Source organism: Barbus barbus (genome assembly GCF_936440315.1).
Source record: "Barbus barbus genome assembly, chromosome: 23".
Classification (NCBI taxonomy): Eukaryota; Metazoa; Chordata; class Actinopteri; order Cypriniformes; family Cyprinidae; genus Barbus; species Barbus barbus.
Genome location: NC_136751.1, coordinates 13,377,046 through 13,404,584, shown reverse-complemented (window position 1 = coordinate 13,404,584; position 27,539 = coordinate 13,377,046). Strand labels below are relative to the sequence as shown.

The 27,539-nt window shown below is 37.1% G+C and overlaps 1 protein-coding gene across 1 annotated transcript in view; it reads left to right on the top strand.

The window, feature by feature from the left end:
• Nucleotides 1-3,959: 3,959 nt before the first annotated feature.
• Nucleotides 3,960-27,539, top strand: part of plch1 (phospholipase C, eta 1) — a gene marked incomplete at both ends in the record, with an annotated part of 84,039 nt that continues 60,459 nt past the window's right edge. The window contains one exon of the mRNA XM_079374795.1: nt 3,960-4,038. Within this exon, the coding sequence (XP_079230921.1) occupies nt 3,960-4,038 (79 nt within the window). The remainder of the gene's footprint in view (nt 4,039-27,539) is intronic.

Genomic DNA, 27,539 nt, shown 5'->3' with positions numbered 1-27,539 from the left:
GTTAAATGTTCTAATAAGCTCTTACCCAGACCAATATTACATTTCAGAGTGTGACAGGTGTACAGTTTTGTCCTTGCAGTTAATATATCTCATTGACAAATCTATAATTATTAAAACTAGTTACAAAACTGATCTTAGACAATTCTTGAGTGGCATAAGTTATTCTATATTTAAATAACAGCTGTATATTGAGATGTGGTGGAAATGACATTTTCTTCATTGCAGGTCGGAATAATTTAATAATAATTTAAAATATGAATAATTTATCTTGTAATCTAAGTTTGTCCTCTTACAGAGCTTAAAACTAGACAAATTATTTAAATTTATGAGACTGTGTTACGTGACGTTTGAACAAGTTTTTATATTCAACTTCACAAGGCTAAAAGTGCCCCCATGGTGAATGATTGAGAATGGTATTTATTGAGCAATGTTTTTCCTGGATTCCACATCAGTGGCGTTTGTTCTGATATCTGTAGCTTTAACAGAATTCTGCGGCAAATGCTTCCCACAAGGTTTGACAGAGATGTTATTGATTCTGCGGCGAATTTGACTACTTTCTTCACTGCATCTCCCAGCGCTGTCGCGTGATCGAGAGCCCGAGCAGATAAACGGTCTTTGCCGCGGATAGCGCGGATTCGTTCCTCTGTCGGTTTGTTTGTCCAATGTAGCTCTTGTAAATCGGGCATGATGAAACAACCTTTCTTTGACTGAATGCGCTTTGCGATGACGCCACGGGACACGTCTAAGCCCAAAATCTGCTGAAAATTTGCAGCTCTTGCAAAAATTGCGGAGTTTGCTTGATTTTGCGATAAATTCAGCGAGGGACTGACTATTTTTCATTTGCATTTCTGTTACTGTTCTGTTAAGTTTTTTTTTTCTCCAGCAGCACCTGTTGCGTGTTTGTCTGCTGGTGATTTATGGGAACATCCTGAGGCAGAAAGTTCCGGAAAAAGCGAGACCCCCCGTCAGCTCCTGCTTTAGTGTCTGATTTCAGCTTGTTTCAGGAAATTAGTGCAGACTGAGGCCAAAGGGTCAAACGCATATAGACTTTGTGGGGGGCTGTAGTTAGAGTGAATAGTTTCTGTTACGATCCAGCTCCACGTGCTCTTCATTCCACCAATTATGGGTAGCAAACTGCAAGTATCAAAACTTTTAGAATGGTCAGAATTTTTATTTGTTTATGTTTTTAAAAGAAGTCTCTTCTACTTGCTTCAGAAAATAATTTAATATTCTCTTTTGCTGCTCTAGAAACATTAATTTTATTTCATTATTATTATTATTGTCAGTGTTTCAAAAGTTTTGGGTCAATTTTTTTTTTTCAAATCTATCTGTCTATCTGTCTGTCTGCACTTTTAGAGTTCATCCCACTCATTGATGTGAGTATACATATTGGGACAGTTGAACAAAAGGCAGATATAAAAGATTAAAAGCTATTAGTGCAGATCCCTTGCGCACAATCACAGCAGTGAGTCTGTGACCCATAGACATCACCAGACTTTGAAATACTTTTCCCGGCCTTTAATGCAGCCAATTCCAATTGTTGCTTGTTTTGGGGAGTTTCTGCTTTTACTCTCCTCTTCAGCTGGTGAAATTCATGTTCAATCAGATTTAAATCTGCAGATTGACTTTGGCAGTCTAAGACTTTCCATTTCTTTGCCCTTATAAATTACTTGACTGAACTGGCAGGGTGTTTTGGGTCATTGTCCTGATGCAATATGAAGCACTTCCCAATTTATCTGGTGGCATTTTCTTGAATATTGGTTGGCAAGATGGTTTTGTACCCTTCCGAATTCATTCTGCTACTGTCATTAAGTCATCAGTATGCAGACAGCCATACAAGCCCCTGCCATGACAACACCTCCACCATGCTTTACAGATGAGGCTGTATGCTTGGGATCATTTGCAGTTCCCTTTTTTCTCCACATTTTTGCTTTCCCAACACTTAGATAAAGGTTCATCTTTGTCTCATCGGTCCATAAACACAGTTCCAAAACTCTTCTGGCTCACCTTTGTGCTTTTTTAAAAACTTTAATCTTGCCTTTCTATTTTTGTTGCTGGTCAGAGGTTTGCATCTTGCTGTGTAGCATCTGTAATTCTGTGTCAAAGTCTCCTGAGGACAGTAGATTCTCAGAGCATCACCCCAGTTTTCTGGAAGTTGTTGGTGATTTTACAGACACGTCTTTTAGGGTTCATTTTCACAGCTTTTATGATTTGTCTGTCATCACCTACTGTTGTTTTCTCAGCTGATCAGGTCATTGTTGGTTGCTGGTGTCGCTGGTGATTTCCAAACTCTTGATTTCTCCATGCCTTTTGTTTTTGCTATAGCTCTAATTGACTTCCTCTTTTCTTTTATCATCCAAATTTCTTGCTTTTCTCTCAAAGTCAGCTCCCTCATCTTCATCCTGGTTTGTGTGTGTCATCATCGATTGCAGGATTCAGAATACAGAAGTAATGGATATAACTGATACAACACATTCCCTGCTTTTAATATCTGAAGAATTAATGCAACAGGACACAGCTAATCACTTAGAAAGACCTGTGAGGCAACTGTTCCAATACTTATGCTCACATCAGATAGAGGGATGAAACTCTGAAAGTGCTGATCTTCTTACACACACACACACACACACACACACACACACACACACACACACACACACACACATGTTGGTTTTTGTGGTTTATGGGGACTCTTCATAGGCGTAATGGTTTTTATACTGAACAAACTGTGTGTGCTATTGCCCTACACCAACCCTACACCTAAACTTAGCCCTCACAGGAGACTTTGTGCATTTTTAGATTTTCAAAAAAACACCATTTAGTATGTTTTTTAAGCCATTTGAATTACGGGGACATAGGCAGTGTCCTCATAAACCACCTTCATATTGTAATACCTCTGTCATACCCATGTCATTATACAAATTTGTGTCCTCATAAACCACATAAACATGCACACACACACACACACACACACACGTATATATAATATAATATTAATGTTATAAATGAATTCATTTAATTATTTTTATTTATATATTTATTTGTTTGTTTGTAGGATAGTTGAGAACTGATAGGAAAGTACAAGGAGAGATGGGGGAACCCAGATCCCCACAGGCAAACAGTACTACAGCTCTGGCTAAGTTACAGTATATCTTATTTTTTTATATATATTTAGTATCTACATTTTTTTTTAAAGCTAGGATTTGCATTCGATCATATTGAGCATAACAGTTTCTCACTTTATTATTTTTTATGTATTTTTCATTTCATTTCATTTCATTTCATTTTAATGAGTGATCTTCTTCCCCTTAAAATTGATCTGGTTTAATGATGAAGGCCACTTGTGGACAAAATAATTATATTTCCCAGATGAGAAGTTCCTCACTGTTTTGCAAGTAATTAAAAATCCTGCATTACAATTAATTGTAGAAAATCTGTGAAGATTAGAGAGGTGATACTGCACATCATAATTTACACCTTTGGGAAGATCTCAACATATCATTTCACACCTATATATTCTGCATTTATAATGGACATGGATGTGTAATAAACTCTCAGGGCACTTTCACCCCTCAGTCCCTTTCTACCCAACACATATATACACTCCTTTTTCATTCCCTGCTTATTTGTGCCTCTCAGCTCTTTCTCCACAATCTCTTTTGTAATCCCATCAGTACAATCAGTGTTGTAACTGTAGGTCTGCACCTGTCATTTCCAATCAGAGCGCTTTGTGCCTGACGAGATGTTAGACTGAACATCAACCTCTAGCTGTCATAGCACATGGGTCAAAACCTTTACCATTTGAATATGTCTTCATGAATGCAAAAGGCATACTTTAATTTATTGCTGAATGCTGTTTACTAAGCTGTACTGTATATTTAACAACAGAAATTAAACTGATTTTCTTCTCTCTCATTCTATCACAGATATTCCGCTCTCCATCCTTCCTGGATCCCATCATGAGCTACAGGAAGATGGACAAGCATGGAAGCCCACAGTATTGCCGCCATTTTCTGGCTGACAACAGCATCTTCCATGGTAGGTTTATGTCTGTCTGATGGATATATCGTAATGTGCTGTTGTTATACAGAACGATATGAGAACTGGTAATTTTGCACTTGTGAAATGTGAAGAGTTGTTTTTGATTACTTGACCATCAAATGCATTTGGGACTGACACACACAAGGTGGTGCTGTATCTCACATCATGATAATAATAAAGCGCTGGTGCTGGATTGTTTGGGAACTGCCATCATCGGTACTGAAAGGAAAGGAAATCAGTCCTTCTTGACTTGATGCCGTTTGTTTAAATGGGACTGAGTCCCCAAGGCCACATTGCTGCTACAAAACTGACAGCTTGACAGAAATATTACAACAGTATCTACTACAAATAGCTACAGATGTTTGAAAAATGAAAGAATTTGTCCAGTCACGCTCACATGCAAATTGGAGAGACGGGAGTAGAGGAGGGAGTATTGACGTTCTAAGAGCCAGCAATAAATTCTCATTATTAAATGCTAAAGGTTATAGCCTACCTAATGCTAGACCGCAGATCTTCATATGTTCATCAGATGCTTTAAATGACGTTTGGACCACATTTTCCTGTGGCATTTTCAGTCATTTCGTTTTTAAATTTTTTTTTTTTTTTTTAATAAATCATGTTATAATTTACAGGCTTTGAAATTTATTGTAAATTTTTATATTGAATATAATATTCATTTAATATTTATCTATATTGGTTATAAAAGCTAGTGCTCAAAAATCTAGAAATATCAAGGAATTATTTTTTTCCATGAAAATGAGCAATATTTGAACTTCCATAGATAAATACGTATACACTACTGTTCAAAACGTTTTTGAAAGAAATCTCTTATTCTCAGGTTCTCAAGGCTGCATTTATTTGATACAAAAAACAGTAATATTGTGAAATATTATTACAATTTAAAATACACTTTCTATTTTAATATATTTTCCAACTTAATTCATGATGTTAATTTATGATTTCTTTCTGTCATTGTTCCAGTCTTCAGTATTGCATGATTCTTTAGAAATCATGATTCTGATATGTTGATTTGGTGCACAAGTAATATTTCATATCAATATTTAAAACATTTGTGCTGCGTAATATTTTGTGAAAACCGTCTTTTTGTTTCAAGATTGAATAGAAAGTTCAAAAGAAAAACATTTACTTGATATAGAAATTCTTATAAATAACATTATAAATGCCTTTAACTGTTACTTTTGATCAATTTAATGCTTCCTTGCGGAATAAAAAATATAATTTTCTTTAAAAATGACTGACCCCAAACTATTTGTATAGTTCTTCATCTAGAAAACTGGAAAATGTGTGTGTCATTTAATTACGGTGACCGAGAGAGCTCAACGTGCTGCAAATAGATAAAACGCCTGCAAATTAAGAAAACAACTTCCGTCAATTTGACAACACACACGCTGCAAATGCTCACAACAAAACCAAACAAAGAAACGAGCTGCAAATAAAAAAAAAACGCCTGCAAATTAAGAAAACAACTTTCGTCAATTTGACAACACACGCTGCAAATGCTCACAACAAAACCAAACAAAGAAACGCACTGCAAATAAAATTTATTTGGTTGTGTTGTGAGCATTTGCAGTGCGTTTCTTTATTTGTTTGTGTTTTGAGCATTTGTACCACCTGCTGTCAAACTGATGAAGGTGTTTTCTTGATTTGCTTGTGCTTTGTCTATTTGCATGTGTTTTCTGAAGTTGCAGCGCGTTGGGCCACCGTATTTAATTCATAAATTCTAATTTAATTTATTAGTAGTACTTGAAATAAGTTTTATGCATTGATTTTTTTTCGCTTATGGAAGTTTATATATGGGTTCAGTTTGCTTTAGCTATAATCTCTATGTATAAGTACAATCAGCATTTACTCTGCATTAATGCTTTTAATCGGTAATAATGCTTAAGTAGACCAACCACACCCATATTCCAGTGCCATATATTGACATAAACAAGATGCGGTTGTGTGATGGTATGCCGATGTGTTTGCTCCTCTGAGAGAGGTGTGATTATTGTCTAGTGGCTGGGCAGTTGATGCATGATGTCCATCAACCCTGTGGGCTGTAGCCCGCCTGTCTGTCTGAAGGAGGTGTTTTGTCTGGCTCCGCTTGCGTGGCATGCTGGGCTGCACCGCTGCAGTAATTTACCCTCATTCATTCTTTAAACGTTTTCACTCCTCCCGCAGCCAAAGATGGCTCAACCTGCCTGGAAAATGACAAAAGCGAGTGATTTAAGCTTATGAAACCTGTGTTTGCTTCAATTCCACAGGTCCCTTTTTATATTGCACTGGTTTCCAGTTTCTTCCTCTCAAACTGTGTGTCACTCTTTTTCTCTCACTGTTTTATTGTCATTTGCTTGCTCGTTTGTCTCAGATGGCTAGCGCAGTAATGATAAAGGAGGATATAGGAATGAAAGAGAAGAATAAGGAGTGAAGATGAAGTGGAAATCAAGTTTATATGCATCACTAGAAAATATGAGCGGTTTTATATGATATGAATCACTTGTAAAATAAAACCAAGAGCTGCATATGTGTGTGTAAATTGATTAGTGCTTTGATTTCCCCCAGTAATGCCTGGCCAGCCTAATCTGATCGTACCTTTTCTTGCCACACGATACACACATGAATAGAACAGGGAAGCCTAACATTATACTGACCTAACAGAATCCTCAGACAATATTGATTGGATCAGCTCTGGGAACATCTACTTCACTCTACATCTATCGGGATCTATTCTTGGGAGTTTGATTGGTTAATTTAGACTTTTTTTTTTAGTCAGCAACAATGTCCCATTTGACATTTAGCACTTTAAGGGCACTAACACACACAGTGTGGAACAAATGTGGCTTATTTATGTGCTGTGAATATGAAATCCTCCAAGGAATCGACGACAAGATCCAGACTTGCTTATATTTATGAGGCTTTATTTCCATCTGTCACTGATGCTTGTGCGATGGATGTTGTGTGACGGAGACTTCACAGTGAAGTGCTCGCCAATTTAAACACTGAATAAGTATATTTAACTTGGTCCATCACACTGAGCATATTTAACAGCCATTTTAATCTAGACAGAGGTGATTTTAACATCTGTCAGATATTACGGCAAATTTAATAACTGTGAAGAGGAGTAGTTCAACCAAAAACATTCTGTCATCATTTATACATATTTTATACCTGCATTTATACATTATTTATTCATATTGTTCCAAACTTCTTTGACTTTCTTCTGCGGAACACAAAATGAGAGATTTTGCTGAATGTTCATGCTGCTCTTTTCCATTCAGCAAATGTTGTGATTGTGGACGCTTGCAAATAAAGGAATACATTACATTTTTAAATATCTTAAACTAGAAAACAGAATGGCTTCAATAGACTTGGAATATAGCAAATGAGTTATGTTGACTATTTTTATTATGCGTTTTTCAGTTTTGAGGCTTGAAAGACACTGTATTCTTCATATGTATGGAAATGAGCAGTGTGAGCATTCTACAAAACATCTTTTGGGTTCCATAAGAAACGGTAGTTTAAGTGTGGAGTTCCCAGGGAATGCAAGAACTGATAAAATGTAAATGTATAGCGTGAAAGCAGTGTAAGTCACTTTGGATAAATGTGTCTGCCAAAAGCATAAATATAAATGTAACAGATCATACAGGTTTGAGGGAGCAAATAATGACAGGGTATTTTTGGGTGAACTTTGCATTGAAAACAAATGTTTATTTATTTCATTATTTTACAATTTGTGGTAAATGTGTAATGGCTATTATGTGCCTTGGGAATAAAGTAGTCCATTGTTGAAAATCTGTTTACACATATATCACATCATATTTCCTCTCACTGTCAGCAGTCCAACATTCATAGATCAATGAGAAATACATTATGACATATTAATCTTTTAGAAACCTTCCACTTAACTCTAATAGCTCTGAACCGTGCATCAATGCGCAATCATCTGTAATGATTATAATAATGAGAGAGTTCATTTATTATCACAGAAACTAAATCAGATGCTGTTAATCGGTTTATTCTCAAATACCTGAGAAATAGGGTGATTTCAGATAAATTGGGACATGTTTTATAAACCAGTGTCAAAAAGTGAATTCTCCCTAACAAAACAAAATGCTTCTGTGAATTACATTTTGCTGGAACAACAAATACTGGCCAAAGTTCACTCGAAAACGAAAAGTCTGTCATATATTCACCCTCATGTTTTTTTCCAAGCTTGTAGGACTTTGTTTCTTCTGTGTAGAGGAGATGCGACAGTATAAGACACTATTCCTTTTCACTGTTTGGAAAAAGACGCGATGGAAGCGAACGATATTCTGCATAACATCAAAAGTCATAAAGCTTTGGAACAACATGAGGATATTACAGGTTTTTGGAGGGTTAACTATCCCTTTAACTACCAAACAAAACGACAAGCGCATCAGGTGAACTACGAATCCTCAAGTAATTTGCTCGTTGTTTGATTTAAAAGACAGATTCACTAAGGATACTAAAAGTTAGACTACATGTTCTGCTGACCCCTTAATCGCTTTCATAACACCCACATCTCTTCACCCCCCCCCCCCCCCGCGAATATGTGCAGAAATGAAGCGCAGATATGCCTCGTGCAGAGATCAGTCACTGAGAATGAGGCGAAACGAGCGCGAGAGAAGAGGAGCGCGCGCGCCTCACTGAGCGGAGAATGGAGAGCTCCTTTCCTCGCGCATTGATTACATGAATCAAATGGATTTCTTAAAATGATTTATTTAAAATTTATAGCCAGCATCTAGTTATTAAAATGTAACCGCATATAATTTCATGAGGAAGGGTGTCCTATTACAGATAGCCTATATTTATTGGAAGAGTGCAGTGACACCTGCATTCCGAAGCGCGCGTTTTGTTTTCTGATCGTCGTACCGAAAGGGATTCGGTCTTGATGCGGTGTTTACCTGTTATCAACTATAATGGCAGAGCTGGAAGTTTTGAAAAATATCACTTTTGAGAAGGGTGAGTCATGCATTACGCTGCTATGATATCAGTCACATAACTGTTTCTTATTATTGTTTATTCTCTAGTCGGTATTTTGTCTTATGATTAGGGACTTAATTCAGGCTAACCAATTAGACACTAGATTAAGTCTCATATGAGGTCTTTTAATATAAGTGATGTTGGCAGTGTGTCTTCTGCGGTTTGTATAGGCATGTCTTTAAGTGCTGTGCTCTCTGAGAGGAGCTGTCCAGGGTTCTACATCGGAATGCTGTTGTGTTCTGTGGGAGGGGGTAAGAGATGCCGCTCCAAAACACGAATCTACAGGCTGTGGCTAATTGAATGTTTGCCATCTATTTAGTTCTCAAGCTGTGAAACTTAATGTTCTGATTTTATAATTGAGGATCTGATTTGTGATACCAATTACATTAAAACCATTACGGTTCATTATGAAGAGCATTATTTTGGAGCTATAAAATAGATGTTTTTTTTTATTCCAGCATTAAAGCCCCGCTTTATTAGGATCGGGTTAGTTTTTGTTTTTGGTGCCATCTGTGTCGTGATCTGCAGTTAGATTGGGATTCTGGAGGTGAGGAACCTAATATTACTGAACACACATGATGCTCACAAAAATAAGGTCATGGGTTCGATTCCTAGGGAATGCATTAATTGATCAATTGTATACCTTCAATGCAGTGTAAGCCACTTTGGACAAAAGTGTCTCCTAAATGCATGAATGTAAATATATGTTGAAAACCTTGTGATGGTGCATATTTGCTGCAAACGCTGTGAAACAATTATACAGATTTACATTTAATATGTGTTGCTTCGTCGTTTTAACCAACAGTTCTGGGTTCAAAACCAAGCAAATTCTGGTTGCATTTATGTCAGAAACATGGTCACGCGTGGTTGCATTTTATTTCGTGACTTCATTATGAAATGAGATCAAACACGTGCTCTAGGTGAAAATATCACCTCTGCCTCTGACTACAGGGAAACCTAATGCAAAACGTAATGAACTATAAAGGTGTTTGTTGAGCCGTGATGATAACAAGGGTCTCCTAGGGTCATTCCTTTGGTGCTTTCTGCAATTCTTTTAGCCCTATGCTATTTTTGTCATACTTGTAGAGACTTTGATAAAGGATTTACATTGTCATTAGATATATTGGGTGCTATTCTTTATAATAGTGTCATTTATCAGTAGTCACATATTTAATACTGAAAAACTGAAAAGCAGTGAATAGCAGTAAATTAATATTGGCCAAATGGATTAATTCTTAGTATCTGTTAGGGATGGCCCGATCAGGTTTTTTGTGCCCCTGATCCAATGCGAGTCATTGAATTTTGAGTATCTGCCGATACCGAGTCCCGATCCGTTACTTGTACATTCCTAGTGTTTGATGCACAATCCAAGTAGGCTACATTAAAGTTATTAAAATCAATCCAGTGTATACAGAGTTGTGCAGAGAGTAAAACTAATACATGTATGTGTGTATACACTCTATATATGTATATCTGCACATACATAAAGACATATGGGACTGCTGATGTAAACTTGTATTTTATATATAAAATTTGAAATTATATATAGAATCCAAAAACGGTGACACGTCAATGTGTGCACAACTCTGAGAGAAATTCAATGACGTCAAGGCTGTAATGTGATTGGTTACTAAGGCACGCGTGATCTACTGGAAATTAATTACTGCCACCTACTGCATGTTACTGGCATGACAGCTGACATAAAACAAGGATCGGGCTTAGGAGAGCCGATATCGATCAGATAAAAAATAAATAAAAATGCTTGATCGGTCGGATCCCGATACTTGAGATTGGCTCGGGACATCCCTATTATCTGTGCTTGCTTATAAAATATCATGATACAAATGGCACTATTCATGTGTAAAATACCAGAACAGCAATAATAAAAGCTGTTTGATCTCTGCATCACAATGGAATGACCTTGCTGTTTTCCTTTATATATCATGTCAACAGGTTGCTCTTGTTTGTAAGTTTATGTTTGTTTTTGACTGCAGTAACTGTTTAGTACTCCCCCGTGAAGAGAAAATAGGTCTTTCACAGAAAAAAAAGAAAAAGAAAAAAAGTGCTTTCCCTCTCAGATAATGATGATTCACTGCAGTATTCCCTTCATTTTCAGACCTCACCCACGTGTACCCATCCCGTTTATTTCTTTTCCTTTTTCCTTTTTCCCTTGTGCACGGACTGTCGTTACTCCATTCTATCTGTGTAGATGTTTTGTCTCAGTATCTGTCAGTTGAATTTTGTAAATTATAAGAGACAAGCTTAATTATCCATTAACTTGGTGTAATGAGGTAAATGTAAGAGCTTGTTTTGGGGATGTGCAGTGGCCCCTATTGCTGTCTTAAGGAATCCCTCGAGAGTAGTTAGCTCAAGAGACTGGACATGACTTTTCATTTTAATGTTGAATGTAGCCATTATGATCACCTATTCTGTATAAGCTAATAGGCTTCAGTTGAACAACAAGCACCATTAGAGCCAAGCTGGAAGCAAATTTCCATTCAATGCGTCTCCATGGCCATTCTTTCTGAAGTGGAGAAGATTAGACAATTCACTCGTTTCTGTTCTGCGAGATATCCGTATCAGCTCTGCACCATCCTTGTGCTGGGTAAAGGGAAATGGCAAAGGGGAGGGGCTTCCCCAATTGGCTCAATACCTTATTGAGCATCTCCCCAAACGCCAGCCTGCCTTACAGTGCTTCTTTGATGTCAATACTAGGAACACACGGAGGGAACGCTGTCAGAGCAGCAGTCATGAATATATTAAGATCCCGCACGGTTATTTTTGCTCTGATGGATTGTGGGGGCTCAGTGGGGGTTCTTGTTGAAAGCGTGGTGGTGCAGTATGTCATCATTGTTTCTAATTAAGACAGAGAAGATGTGATAAGTGGTTATTTCCTCTTTTTGGATCCACCATTTGCTGCATGGATGTTGGGGATCTGCCGTTCTCTTAAGAGAGTTCTGTGAGGAACCAGTTTTGAATGGTGTCCACCAGGGTGCTATCATTGGTTTTTAATTACTTCCCATTTTTTCCCTCGATTCCCAAAAGACATACCTCCAGCTTTTCTGAATACCATGGCAGAAGGTTTTCAAATTAATAATAGAAGCAGATGAAAAATAATCTGTCTTGTATGTGATATTTGGCAGTGCAGATTTGCATAGATGACACTGATGTTAAATGGATAATTCAGCCAAAAAACTTTTGTCATCGTTTACTTAATCTTCTAAACCAATTTGGCTTTCCTTCTTCCATAGAACAGAAAAATAGCTAAAATGGCTCCAAGCTCCAAAATCATAAAAAGTACTACAAAAGTACCATAAAAGTGCTCCATGAATTAATATGACACTACATTCTAAATCTTTTGAAGCCATATAGCTTTGTGTGACAAACAGGACAAAACATATGTCATTATTCACTAAAACAACTTTGCTTTAGCTTTCCTTGGCACATGTTCATTGAGTCATTTCAAGTCATTGTTTTTCAATTAATTGAAAACAATTCACAAAACTGATCCGAATTATATGTTCATGAATCAGACTACCTTTGAACAACAATGTAAATGTTGGTCCGTTTCTCACACAAAGCTCTCATATGACTTCAGAAGAAGAAATATAGTACATATGGGCTACTTTTATTGTTTGCTCATGTCATTTTTGAACCTTGTAACCCTTCCCTTCATTGTAATTGCGTGTGAATAAGTGACCATCACATTAGTCACAATTTCACCTTTTGTGTTCCACATAAGAAATAAAGTCTTGCAGGTTTGAAACAACACAAGTGTAACCACTCCTCCAGGGGAGTGTAACCGATAACTAATTTGAGTAACTATAATTTAAAGATGGCTAATATCAGAAGGTCCAGGTACGACTACGGAGCCTGAAATAGTAAAAAGATCAGCAGAGAACAGACAACACAAACAGGTAAATTTGAGAAATGTATTATACAGAATTAAAGACAGTTATTCACATTCCCTGCCTACCTAAGCCGGCTTCCTGAGTGCACAGCGCACAATAAACCCAAAACAAATAATTTAAAATAAAGAGAGGAAAAACAAAACAAAAAGAGTCCATGGAAGTTCCTGGTGTGTGTGTGTGTTCTTGGAGTGTGTATGCTCTTTTCACTACCCGGGTAGGTTTACGTGTGTTCTTATCTGGGTTTTAAATGAAGGCACAGGATGATGATGATTCCCAAAGATGCCACGGCTGGCCACACCAGGCTCTTGGTCTGTTCACTTCTGCGGTTGGCTCGCCACTGACCACCAGGGTCAGATTCAGATGTCAATCCCTCTCTAAAACCAATCGGAGATTTCTCGAGGAGCTCGCAAAGACATGCGGCTTAATTCTCTCTCATAACTTTCAACCAGTCCTTGTTACTTTCTAGCAGCGTCTTCACCGGAGGAAAGGTGTATTGTTTTTTATTAAAAGATTCGCTGGGGGTGTACGCGCCACCCTCTGGCGGAATAGAGGGTTGCACTCCAGTAACCTTGTGCGGGTTACACAAGGGTGAGTAAATGATGATAGAATATACATTTTTGAGTGAACTGTACTTCTAACAGCAAAACCAGACAATTATGAGTGTCCTCTATTAGGACTGCATAATTAGTTGTGTATTAATCATGATCACAATTTCTGTTTCTCTCGATTAATTAAGCTTCATCATTTGTGTTACTGATCTGCTGTTTATTTATTCTGAAAAAAAAAAAAGTTTCACATGACCATTATTTTGCATTGTAACAAGCCTCCACAAGCTGTCATGCTTAGGGTTGCCAGATGTCAAGAGTTTAAATTAGAGCTTTTCTCCTAAATGGATTTTTTTTTTTTCAGTGTTTTACTTAATTTTCCCAAGCTTGCAACAATGTGCATGCACTTTCTCTGCACTGAAATAACAAACAAACAAACAAAAAACTGGTAAATATGTATGATGCAATTGAAGAATCTCCATTGTGATGTAATACAGTTTTTTTTTTTTTTTTTCATAAGACTGCTTGTGTAATTGCATCTACATTTTTCAAATGAAAACAGTTAATTATCACGATTATCATTAAGGAGCAAAATAATCATGATTATCAGTTTCACCACTATCATGCAGCCCATTGTGTTTGATTGTTCCTCTTCTCAAATAACCCATTTCTTAAAGAGAGCCAGCAGTCTGTTTATTCAGAGCAGATATATGCAGTTGTCATATTATGAAGAGCGGAGCATCCAGATTCTCCTGCAAAACATATCGTCCATTTAATCTTTCCCCTTTTCTAACCTCAAAAGAGTCTTTGGAGTCAAGAGAGTTTAAATGCCACATTACGAGCCTTCTGCCTGCTGTGTCTGAGATGGACGTCTTCCTGCATCTGACCAGCGGTCAGGACACATAGGTCAAAAACCAGTGCCACGGACTAATACAATTTCATATGTGGATGAATTCATCTTCACTCTAGCATGTGCAGCACAGAAGAGCGAGAGAAAATGAGGACACCAAGAACTTGAAGATGTGAAGACGTCATTCATATTGCAAATTGTGAGCCTAAATGATTTATAGTGGATTTTCAGCTGATATCATGAGGAGTGGAGGAGTTTTCAATAAATTAGCGACTTCCCCTCCAGTTCCACTTTTGCGCTCCATAAGCACAATTCACGGTATTGGACCTCAGAGAGATCTACCCACACTTGGAAGTTGAATCTCTCTCTTAGGTTTTCAAAGTGCTCACTTTAGATCTGTCTTTTTAAAGTTACATCTTTCTTGACCCGCATTGGCTTCCTTATGCATGCTGTAATGGTTTTTATGCGCCCTGTGCACCACGTGTCCCTTTAAATAGAAAAAGCATCATCAGATTTTGTGGGATCACACTCAGTTGTACTCGTGTTATGTCATACCATTAATATTATCTGCTTTCTCCTCCATCTCCATTACTTATGCTGCTCACTTTGACCCTCTAGGACTAAAACACATCTGTGCACATTTTCCCCACAACAATACATTAGCTATTCTGTGTAAATCCCTGTGCGGTACTGCTTTCTACTGTCACAAAGGTTCAAAGGCTCTGTGTGAATAGCTGGCGGGATAGAAGATAGATGACCAAAGAGAGGGTGGAGTGAGGGGTTCTGGGTAAAGAAGTGAGCGTTAGATGTGGACACTCAAAGAGAGATTGTGGCTTGCAGTTTCAAGAGAAGGAAGCAAAAGAGAGCTCTTCAGGGATGCCACTCAGTTTCGAGCGGTCACCTTTGTGTTCTTGTGGGATGGGACCCTTCTTCCTGACATCAGAGCGCTCGGCCATGGCCAACGTGGCGTCTCTTTTGGCCCGTAGGTTCTACCATGTTGGAGGCAGCGTGGCGGTGCCACAAAAGTGCCGTTTGGCTTACATAGGTGAGACGTTTCTTGGAAGAGTAAATGTGTGTGGGGGAATGCACAATGTTATCAGCTGATATTATTGATTTTATTTGATCTATTTGTGTTATTTGGATATTTAATTGTTAATGCCAATTCCTTCTATTTTTACATTTAGGTTACCCTTTGCCCTCATCTCATAGTTTATCTTTAATATAATTTTCCTACTGTACATTATAACATTAACTGATTGCGTCGCTTAATACTTTTGTGGAAAGTGTGATACATTGTTTGTGGATTTTTTAATAATAATAATAATATATAATTGCACGTGACAGTCAGCTTATTATCAGTATTATCTGTATTTGTGTTTATGTGTGTACTGCTCAGCCAGAGATACATGATGCAGATCTCAAAAATCAATTTATCTTATTGCTCTTTATTGTTTTATGGCTTTCCAGCTGTCAGTTGGGCTGAAAGCACTAACCTCCTACTCCCTGTTCTGAGTCCTAAAATTAGCTTGTATGTTCATTAGGCTGACATTTGTGAGCTAGTGTTTTTACCGGTACATTGCATCAGAAATGAGAGTCAATGGGAAAAGAGCAAAAATGATGCTCTGCCTATTATCACCTCTCAGAAATAGTGGAAGACATCTACTCAGGGATTCAGAGCTCTAGAGAGGGTGTGAGAATGACTGTGTGTGCGTAAAACAGGTTCTCTGCCTGGTATTCTACCTGACTGAATATGTTTGGTGTGAAAGCATCTGTTTTATGGAACAGATGGCTTGAAACGCAGCATTCTCCTACAAATTTAAACACAAACCAGCATTTCGGCTATTTTAAGCTCGAGGAAGGTCTGTGCTATGAAAAGGTACACAGCTTTTTAGAAACACCAAAGTATTTCCTTGACATCCTCATTAAATGCTGCATTTGTTCCTGCATGAGTGCCTGTTCCTGTCTGTCCTGTTTGAGGTTGAGTTAATTAAGCAAGAGCAAAATTAGTCGGATTTTGATGCATGAGATGAGATGAAAATGAATTGCTGGTAAGAACGGAGCAAAGCTTGCACAGATATATTGTTGGGTATTTATAGCACAGACTGTGCACATACACAGTTTCATCTGATTTATTGGTGTGTGTGTGTGACATGTTCCCCATCCAGATCCTCTTCCTCACAGCACTCTGAGGCACTGTGAACGCTATGACAGTGCTGCTAAACCATCTCGCAGACTTGGCTGTGGCTCAGATCTGCCTTGTGGAGGGAGTCTTTTATCCTCTTCTGCTGGAAAGAGCATGGGGCAATATGTAGTTATTGCTTTGGGTATAATCTAACCTGAACTCTCATGATCTCGGTGGTGATCAAGATAGCAGCTTACGATTAGAGGTTGACTGTTATGAGTTCTTCAATAGCTGATACTGATGCTGGTATCTAGACAGTTGGTTGACTGATGGCTGATGTAATGCTTAAATGCTACAGTGTCATGGTGTTAAAGGGGTTGTGAAAATTCTATCATTAATTACTAACCCTCATGTCGTTCCAAACCCGTAAGACCTTCGTTCATCTTCGGAACACAAATTAAGATATTTTTGATGGAATCTGAGAGCTCTCTGACCTTGCATAGACAGCAAGGATATTACCACGATCAACGCACAGAAACGTAGCAAGGACATCGGTGAAATCCATGTGACAAAAGGGGTTAAACCCTAATTTTACGAAGCTACGAGAATAAATATTTTAACTCGCAGACGATAACTCAGGGAGAAGAATTGCTGAATAAATTGTTATTATTGTTTTCTTTGCACACAAAAGTATTCTTGTAGCTTTGTAAAATTATGGTTTAACCCCTTTTGTCACATGGACTATTTCACCGATGTCCTTGCTGCGTATCTCTTTAAATGAGACATACACAATTATTTTTTATTTTTACTTTATTTTAATGTCTGTTACTTTAAAAAAAAGAAAGAAAGAAAACTGAAAAGTCTTTAATGTGCAATATGTAACATCATTTAGAAAATCATCATTTAGCAAATTTCTGGACCTTACCCAGCTGACAATGTGCTGCTCTTCAGCACAGTTCAGCAGGTCAGCCAGCGTGATGTGGAGCGCAAAAGTTAATGCACTGATGCATGTGATTAACTAAATATGTTGACATTGTAACTGTTTCAGAATGTAATTTATCTATTTATCAACAGAGAAGGGACCTATAATAAAAGTCAGTCAGTAACACTCTATGCATGGTGAAATATCCTGGCTATCATGGTAGCTGAAGTATAAAATACTGTATTTTTCAGGAAGCGTTAATGAGAAGACTATCATACTTCAGCAGCAAAAACGTCTTTGTACTGTACATATGCTAAGAAAGTATGGGGATTTTTTTTTATTTATATTTATTGGAGAGGCATTGAATGCAGTGCATTTCTTGAAAATGAATAACAAAATGTTTTGTTGACATAATAATAATAATAAATATTATTGAAATGCAATATCATTAAAAATAATTATACAAATGATAAACTATTAACTGTTAATGAATTACTGAATCTATTGACAGACCTGTTTGACTCATGTTATTTAGACTAATAATTATTTTTACGAACTGTAAATGTATATCTAGATCAGTTTGTTGAACCCGTGCGCAGGTGTCTGACTGCATAATGCATGTCTCATCCTCTGTTTTGTGTTCCTGCTCTGATGGTTCTGAACGCGCAGTGCTTTGTGATTTAGGCTTCACAGAGCCTGAACCTCTACAACCCCATTATTCAGTGTTTGATATCTCCCTGTACTTCTCATCAGGCCGCTTTGATCTGCTCTCGTCTTTAACCGCCGATTTGGTGAACACATTTAGTTCTCACACATTCTCTCTTTCATATTTACACTTTCTATATCCTCCTGTCATCTTTAACTTTCCTGGGTCAAAAGCAGGTAAAAGCAGTGACGCTACAGTCTTGTAAATCAAATTTTGCTCTGCTTTTCCATTTTTCTCAGCTGGCCTCTGGATTGAGCTTCTGTTTTCCTCTCTGCTTTGTGATGCTCTGCTAAGCTACAGTCCTGCCTAAATCCATCTGTCCCACAGAACAAATATAGGACTATAAGTATGTTCTCAGCCAATAGCTTTGATTAAGCAACCAGGTGGACTGCATCAAGAAATGGGGCATGAATAATTGAGCTAGAGATAAATCTGTTCTTACTTTTGTAATGGTAATTTGTTTTGATTGATTTTTAACATATTCTTATTAATTCTGAAATCACTGATTTCGTTTCTTTTAAAAGTGGAGTTTGCAACCCATTGGTGGCGCTGCTCGGCTGTGACATGGACTCGTTGGCTGCATGTGTTCATGTTTTTTTGATGAAGTTTCATTGACTTTTTCGTTCTCTTTTTCTTTCTTTTTCTTTCTTGATAGTGTGATAGTGAGGCTACTTGGTAGGGTCTTCTTTTAAGCATGCATTTTTATTTTCCTCCTAAATGTTGTTTTGTTGTATTGTACTGTGTTATGTTATTTTGTGTATTATTATAGTTTTTGGTCCAAGACAAATTTCCTGAAAGGACAATAATGAATCACACCTGAACGTTTGCAGTTTGTCTCTTCCAAAAAACAAAACAAACAAACAAACAACCTACTGGCACTTGAAACTTTAAAACCTTGGTGTTGTCAGCCAAAGAAGTCATTTCAGAAGTTTTTTTGAAAGATTGCTGATAATATGCACTGATGATATTCACTGAACTGCACACAATGAGACCAACAATGCATATTAATAAAATAAAATTAAGAAGAAAAAAAAATCAGTATAATAAAATGTATGTACAGGCAATAAATAAATTATACTGTTTACTATTCACTTAAAAAAAAAAAAAATCATTAATTTACTTTAAAGTTCTGCCCCAGAGGACAGTTGAATTGTCTCTTTAACTCATTATTATCATGTCATGAAGTGGCAGGAGAGGCTGGCGTCCTGGAAGTGAGGGGCTCTTGTCAATCCTTCTCTCAAGTGTTCGCACCTCTCTCTGCAGCCTAATGAACACGTTTCCTTCCCTCGAGATCCGTGCCGAGTCCCCACTGTGCAGAGCACAGTAATCGGCCGTGAAGGTTTACTCAACATGAGACTAATTTGTTTCAAATGAGCTGGAGAGACTCATGATAATAATAATAAAAGAGTCCAAAGAGGAGGACAAGAGACTAAGACAGAGAGATGCAAAACGAGAGGAATGAGCGAGGGAGAGAGACCCTCATTATTTGTTTATTAGTTCTGACCACTCATTAAAATGGATTTCTTAATTTAGAGATCTAATGACCCTTAGTGGGCCATTAGATCTCTGTTTTTGAGTGACCTTTGACCCTCCTGGCCATTCCTTCACACCCTCCATCCTCTGGTTTGCAAGTCCTAATTAAGTTGCATGTTTTGGCATACTAAGTCAAGTGGAGAGCACGTTTCCTCTTGTGTACACAGATGTCAAGTGTCCTTGTGGAAGTTGATGTACCCTTGGTTGTGTTGTTTCCATATTTTTAAAATTCCAATCACAGCTGTTTGGGTCCACAGAATCCCATGAGTCCGTAACAAGAGCACACAGTCCTCCTGGTCCTTCAAAACAAGTCTGTACGGCACCCTGTAAGAAGCACAGAATAATTTTATTTTGCACTTGAGTTGGTCTTTATCTGTGAGATAAAAATGTGTGAGTGTTATTTAATGTGGGTTGCAGAAAGCCACCAACTTATCCAAAGTATAGTTTTGCTTGCTTGGAGAACAGCAGCCTAGGGATGTTCTGATCCATAATGTCAACAAAACCGCTCACCAGGAGTTGGAGGCTAAACAAAAAAGCAGAGGAAGATAAATACTTTGTTTATATGTTGCATTAACATTTGCTACAAGGTACAAAAAGCTTCTTGTTTTAAAGGAAATCTCAAGCTGGTGAGCTGTCTTTGTTGTCTGCTGCCTAGATAGGGAGCTTCACACTGCACACACAAATGCTGTTCAACAGAAATAGATACGTTTGCTGGGTTATGTCGAACCAGTGTTATCCCTGTCGGCATTAGTCTGTGCTTTTTTTCAGCAAATGAACATGTTCAGTCAGCCTTTGTTGGGTCGTGGAGTGTCTGAGAAATGATGTAGCCTAATCTAGCGATTGACGCCATTGGTTGGCGTCTGTTGGTGCAGTGTGAATTAGCCTGAAGACAGCATCCTAACCGGGATTGAACTTTAAGAGTGGCTGATTTGGGTTGCTCTGTTTAGGCAACAACTCTGCAATTTATTTCAATATATTTTGTTATAGTGTTATTTTAGTATCACTGAGATACATAGTTTTTGTTAATATTTTGAATTAGTAGTTCATTTTAATTGTACTTGAAGGGATAGCTCCAAACATGTATGAATATCTTTCAACTGTTAAACACTGTTAAAAACTATCCCTCTAAACATTTAATAATTTAGTTGTCTGTTTTTGTCATTCTTTGTCATCTAAGTTCAACTAAATCAAAATGAGAAATGTTACTATGAAACTATAGCTGCAATGTTATTTTATTCTGTTATTTTACTTCAAATTAATTTTAGAGTTAGGGTTTTTTATTATGGTTTTTGTTTTAACTATAATAACCCAGGTTTGATGTTAACATGTTGCTAAGCTAGCAATGTGACGCTAATAAGCATAAAATAAAAAAGCGCACATATTGAGCCAAATATTTACTTTTTTTTTTTACCAGATTAAACAATTCTACACTGTAAAAAAAACCCAGCTTCAGCAGATTTTTGAGTTCTCTCAACTTATTTTTGTAGGAGATTCTCAACGTTTTGTTGTATAAACTTAAAACAACAAGTTGAGAAAACTCAAAAATCTGCTGAAACTGGTTGCCTTAAAATTTTAAATTGGCTCAACTTTTTTTTTTTTTTTTTTTTACAGTGTAGTTATATTTCTCAGTATTGAATCAGAATGTTTTTTTCCTCATTCTCAGTTTTGCATATTTTTTTCTCAGTAAGTTTGCCTTCATTGACTTTTTATGAACAAAACATTTTATGAATAAAAACAGAAAAAGTTCTGCGAAAAAAGCAAGCCATACATGTTTGTAACGACATGAGAAATAAGTAAATGATTTTTTGGGTGAACAATCCCTTCAACATCCTGTGTAGGTTGGCAGCTCACTAGGTTTTGCAGCAGGGCTAGAGTCTCCATTCCCTCAGAGATGATAATGTAGCTTGTTGCTGCTCACGTCTGTATTGCAACATGTGCTGCAAACTTATGTTGAAACCCAGCTGGAGGCGAAGATATACAATGACCCCGAGGGAGAGCGAGAACCTGAGAGAGGGTTTATTTAAGAACAAACAGTGTGCTGCTGGGGAAAGGTGGAGCCACTGCTTTCATGAGAATGAAAATCAATAGTTTTCTTCCAGTAACGCTCACTGACAGTGACTTTATGAACACTGTAAGTTTATAAGAGACAGAGAGAAGGAGATAAAAGTATTGGGAAAGTTTTCTGTGTGTGCAGAAACTTTCTGGACTGAAAATGGAGTTTTATTTTATTATGTGTGAATAAATATTTTACTGGATGCCGTTTGACAGTCTCAAGAAGTTTCTCTGCTTTTACTTTACTTTCTAGTTCTAAAACTGTGGAACAACAGAGGACTTAGTGGTGGGAAAATAAAATCCAAATATCTGGACAAGATGCCACAAAGGCAAAAGAGTGGATTAAAAATATCTAGATTAAAAAGAAGACGAAGAAAAAAAAATTGGAAGCCAGACTAGGCCAGGCACTTAATAAGACCAGAGAGCGTGTTATTCTGTCACAGTATCTTAATATGCTTTAGAGAGTGACCTGAATCTTTCATAACAAGAAGGGCTTGTTTAAAGAGGGTGTGCACTTTAGAATCTCTCTCCTTTTTCTATCCTGTTATTTTGTAAGATTAACATGATTTACAGTATATCACAATATCACTGCTAGTTATGACACCCCACAAACACGTTGAGAGACAGTAGAATAAAAAGGTTTTCTGCACTTTAAAAGTGTAGTTTTTAACCCTCTATTTGACATTTCTATATTAAATTCAGTATTGTTGGTAATGTACAGTACCAAGTTTGGGGTAAGTACTTTTCTTTGTTTTTAAATAAATTATGTTTATGAAATGAAACTTCCTATTCATCAAAGAATCCTGAAAAAAAATGTGTCATGGTTTCCTCAAAAATACTAAGCAGCACAACTGTTTTCAAAAGTACTAAATCAGCATATTAGAATGAATTCTGAAGGAACATGTGACACTGAAGTCTGGAAATTATAGAAGATATTATAAATTATTAGAGATGCACCGATTGACCGGCCAGGGATCGGAATCGGCCGATTTTTCACATGATCGGCCTGGATCGGTGACTGGCCGGTCAGTCTCACGTATTGTCGATTCCGAGCCGATCCTTGACACCACAGCCACGTCGTTTCACGTGAGAATGATTCTAATTATAATTGCATTCAGTGTAAACAGCGACTGATAATGTATTTATGTCGTGCCAGATGAGGCTTGCACAGCCTGAGTGAGTGTGTGAGAGAAACAGCACACACAAAGTAACTCACAAAAATGTATGGATGCATACTGCGGCAGAAGAAAAAAAAAAGATATTTACAAAATATGATTTAGATAAGCAACATTATACGGCCGTGATGTTTTCCGCATATCAATAGCAACACTGATTTTATACGATAGTATTTCAATAAACAAGAAGTTAAAATTAAGTGACTTAGATTTTAGACAAAATATTGACTGTTTTTGCTAAATTTCGCTGAAGAAAATAGTTCCGATCAAAGCCACAGCAGAACTGTTGTGTGTCTCCGAGCAGGTGTTTCGTTACTGAATGAATCCACGTTTTTGAACGAATCGAGTGAGTCAATGATTCAGTGGCCCATTCATAAGGACAGTCTCTTGCCTCGTTTCTGAATGAATCAATCGATTGAATATATATCGGTTGAATGAGTGAATAAATTACTCACTCATTAAAACAGACACTTGCCGCCACCTACTGGTGGTTTAGTCATGTTTAAAAGTATCATTGCATTTTTTTCAACATTTATTTGTATGTTTTTTTTTTAAATATGTAAAACATTAATCTTATAAAATTATTTATGCATTTGAAATTTTGCAGTGTAATTGCATTTATGGCACCTCAGCTTCATCAAACAGTCTGTGTAAATACATCTAATGCCACTTCAGATGCAGCTTCTGTTTGCTCAGCAGTGGAAAGATGGAGTTTGTTAATACTAATTTCATTTGAATGGTAACAACTCTACAGTTTCTTATTATGCTAACTGAATTAATTGAAACAAAGTAAGAATTTGATGTGAAAGATGACACATTTAATAAGGTTAGGTTAGGGGGAAAAAATGACAATTTTTTAAACATAGTGGGAAATGACATCTGTTTTGTTAAATACAGCAAGTCATTTTAAGTAAACTATTTCTTCTTCTTTCCAGTCACAGAGCACTTTATTTTGAGATTTGTTTAAGTGAGAGAAAATCTGTAACTTAGTCCAGATTGGGGGAATTGTAATGTTTAATAATTGTTTTTATTATGTAAATAATTTTTGCATTGAAATTTGCATAGATTTTTGTTTGTATATGCTGCCATTTTTAGTTCTTAGAAATCAGAATCTGCAAAAATTGGTATCGGCAGGTGACACTTCCAAAAAAAATTAAAAATCGGAATCGGCCAAGAAAATTGCAATCGGTGCATTTCTATAAATTATATTTCACAACATTGCTGTTTTACAGTATTTTTATCAAAATTCTTCTTCCAAAAACAAAAAGCATACCAGCTCCAAGCTTTTAAACAGGTTGGTTTATTGATATTAAATAATATTTTTGACTCAATTTAGATGAAGCACTTTTTTTTCAGTGTGGATTTGTCAAAATCACCCACCAAGTTATGGACTGAATCTTTCCCTCAGTGTAAATCCGTGGGATTTACAAAGTCTAAAGAAAAGTAATAAAGTTAATCGGTGTAAGGTATCAGTATAGTAGCAGTAGAACTTCACAGGGCAATTTCTGCAGGATCAACATTTCATGTTCAACATGTCTGTAGCGCAGTCAGTGCAGGACATATTACATCCCAAAGTTTATTACTTAAGGCCAGGGGTTTGTTCAAATCTCTAACACATTAGCAATAGTAGTAATAATTTGTGGTGTTTTGGGCAAGATAAGTCCACCACACAGTACTTTCTTTCGTTCTTCAATCTGGGTGCAAAGTGAACGTCAGTGTTTGAAGACAGTGAGAAAGGAAAAGAATGAGGGTTAGAGTGCGTTTCAAAGAGGGAATAGAAAGTATTGTCTTTCATGGTCATGTCAAATCTAATTGGATTGTGGATTGCGTCCCAATCTGTGAAGTGCTGATAGTGAAAGTGGGCCGGAGGTTTGGATGGGACAGTCAGAGGATGCTGCCACTCTTATGCTCTGATTTTGGATGAATAGATGAGTCGGTGGAAGGGATAGAAGGTAGAGAGGGATAATTCTGGATTCTTAGTAGATTTAGATCAATGTACAACATGATCTTTCAATGTCTGGCCTCTATAATCTGGGTCACAATCGTTGTTTTTACCCAGAGACCCATATCTAACATGGATTCTCTATAAGAATCTTAGCTCAGCGATCTGCAGCTTTTCCTGTGTGAATTGGAGCATAAGGAGTTTTTTTTCTTGTGTATTCTCTCTCTACTGTACTCTATTTTCAGCCTTTTTATCCCTCAATTAATTTCAGAACTGTTAATTCCACTTCATCATCACAGACAATGAATTGGCACAAATCGTCTGAGCCTGCGTCCATTATGTTCTTCTAATCATCTAGCAGAGAAGCGTGTCTCAGCTGTTAATGTGTGTGCGCATCTACATCCTGTTGACATTGTTTTCTGGGAGTGAGATTAGTTTTCAAATCCTTTTCAGTTGTCCTGTCCATTATGTTAAACCCAGTTCCAGTTGATCTATGTCCTTCCCAGTACTGCTGTGTACTTCCCAGTACAAGCGTGTTCGACAAGAACTGAAATAGATTGTAATGTTACATAAGTACTGGGGTATTATGCAAATATATGGTGTTGAATGACATCTGATGAACAAGAGGGTGTTTTCTGAGCATCAGGAAGTTGTGTATGTACAGAGACTCTTGTGAATCTTTTCAGACCAACAGAGCTGCCTATTTTTTTTTCCTTTTTGGTTGTACTTTACTCACTAAACTTTCTGATCTAAACTTTCATTTCCATACTATGAAAGCATATAGTTAGTATGAAGACTAAAAGGATAAAAAAGCTATATTGAAATATTTGGTGTAAAAACAAAACACAGCAGATTTTGATCAAATGTACATTTTCAGTGGATAATGATTTATAATTCAATCTGTTTGGCACACATATGGCTTCCAAAGATGTAAACACATGCAGTGTTAATACAGTATTATACAGTATTGATTCATATATTGAAAAGGTTTTTATTGTAATTTTTTCATTTTAATTTTAGTTTACGTTTACATTTTGCTATGTGCTTTTGTGTTTTTAAATTATTTTTAAAATGATTTTGATCATTTTTATCATGGTCATGTCTTTTCATCTATTTATATATCATTTTTAGTTTATATATTTTTTTTTCCGATTTATGTGACCGATTTATTTCAGTCAACAAAAACAATTCTTAATAGTTTTTATTTTAGTTAACAACAACAACACTGAGCACATATAACATCCACTTCATTCTTCTTTCAATCCGACTCTTAGCAAAGATCTTAATTGACAGGATATCTGACTAATTATAAAGCCAAACCTGCCATTTGGTCCGAAAAACAAATCAGACAGGAGAGTAGATTAACTTTGGTTGACATAAACTTGAAAAATTTTACCCATGGCTTTTTTTCAAATGTACATAACAGATTTTCAACAAAACATTCAAGTCTCCCTGTCATTGACTTTTACTAAAATTATGTAATTTACAATTCAATGTTAAAAATTAATTAGATAAAACCAGATCAAAAAGCGGAGCATTTATACCTATAAGCGCCGCGCGGGTCAAATTTACCTGCTATATACAGTTGGGCAAAAAAGTATTTAGTCAGCCACCAATTGTGCAAGTTCTCCCACTTAAAAAGATGAGAGAGGCCTGTAATTGTCATCATAGGTACACTTCAACTATGAGAGACAGAATGGGGGGAAATAATCCAGGAAATCACATTGTAGGATTTTTAAAGAATTTATTTGCAAATTATGGTGGAAAATAAGTATTTGGTCAATAACAAAAGTTCATCTCAATACTTTGTTATACACTCACCTAAAGGATTATAAGGAACACCTGTTCAATTTCTCATTAATGCAATTATCTAATCAACCAATCACATGGCAGTTGCTTCAATGCATTTAGGGGTGTGGTCCTGGTCAAGACAATCTCCTGAACTCCAAACTGAATGTCAGAATGGGAAAGAAAGGTGATTTAAGCAATTTTGAGCGTGGCATGGTTGTTGGTGCCAGACGGGCCGGTCTGAGTATTTCACAATCTGCTCAGTTACTGGGATTTTCATGCACAACCATTTCTAGGGTTTACAAAGAATGGTGTGAAAAGGGAAAAACATCCAGTATGCGGCAGTCCTGTGGGCGAAAATGCCTTGTTGATGCTAGAGGTCAGAGGAGAATGGGCTGATAGAAGAGCAACTTTGACTGAAATAACCACTCGTTACAACCGAGGTATGCAGCAAAGCATTTGTGAAGCCACAACACGCACAACCTTGAGGCGGATGGGCTATAACAGCAGAAGACCCCACCGGGTACCACTCATCTCCACTACAAATAGGAAAAAGAGGCTACAATTTGCACGAGCTCACCAAAATTGGACGGTTGAAGACTGGAAAAATGTTGCCTGGTCTGATGAATCTCGATTTCTGTTGAGACATTCAGATGGTAGAGTCAGAATTTGGCGTAAACAGAATGAGAACATGGATCCATCATGCCTTGTTACCACTGTGCAGGCTGGTGGTGGTGGTGTAATGGTGTGGGGGATGTTTTCTTTGCACACTTCAGGCCCCTTAGTGCCAATTGGGCATCGTTTAAATGCCACGGCCTACCTGAGCATTGTTTCTGACCATGTCCATCCCTTTATGACCACCATGTACCCATCCTCTGATGGCTACTTCCAGCAGGATAATGCACCATGTCACAAAGCTCGAATCATTTCAAATTGGTTTCTTGA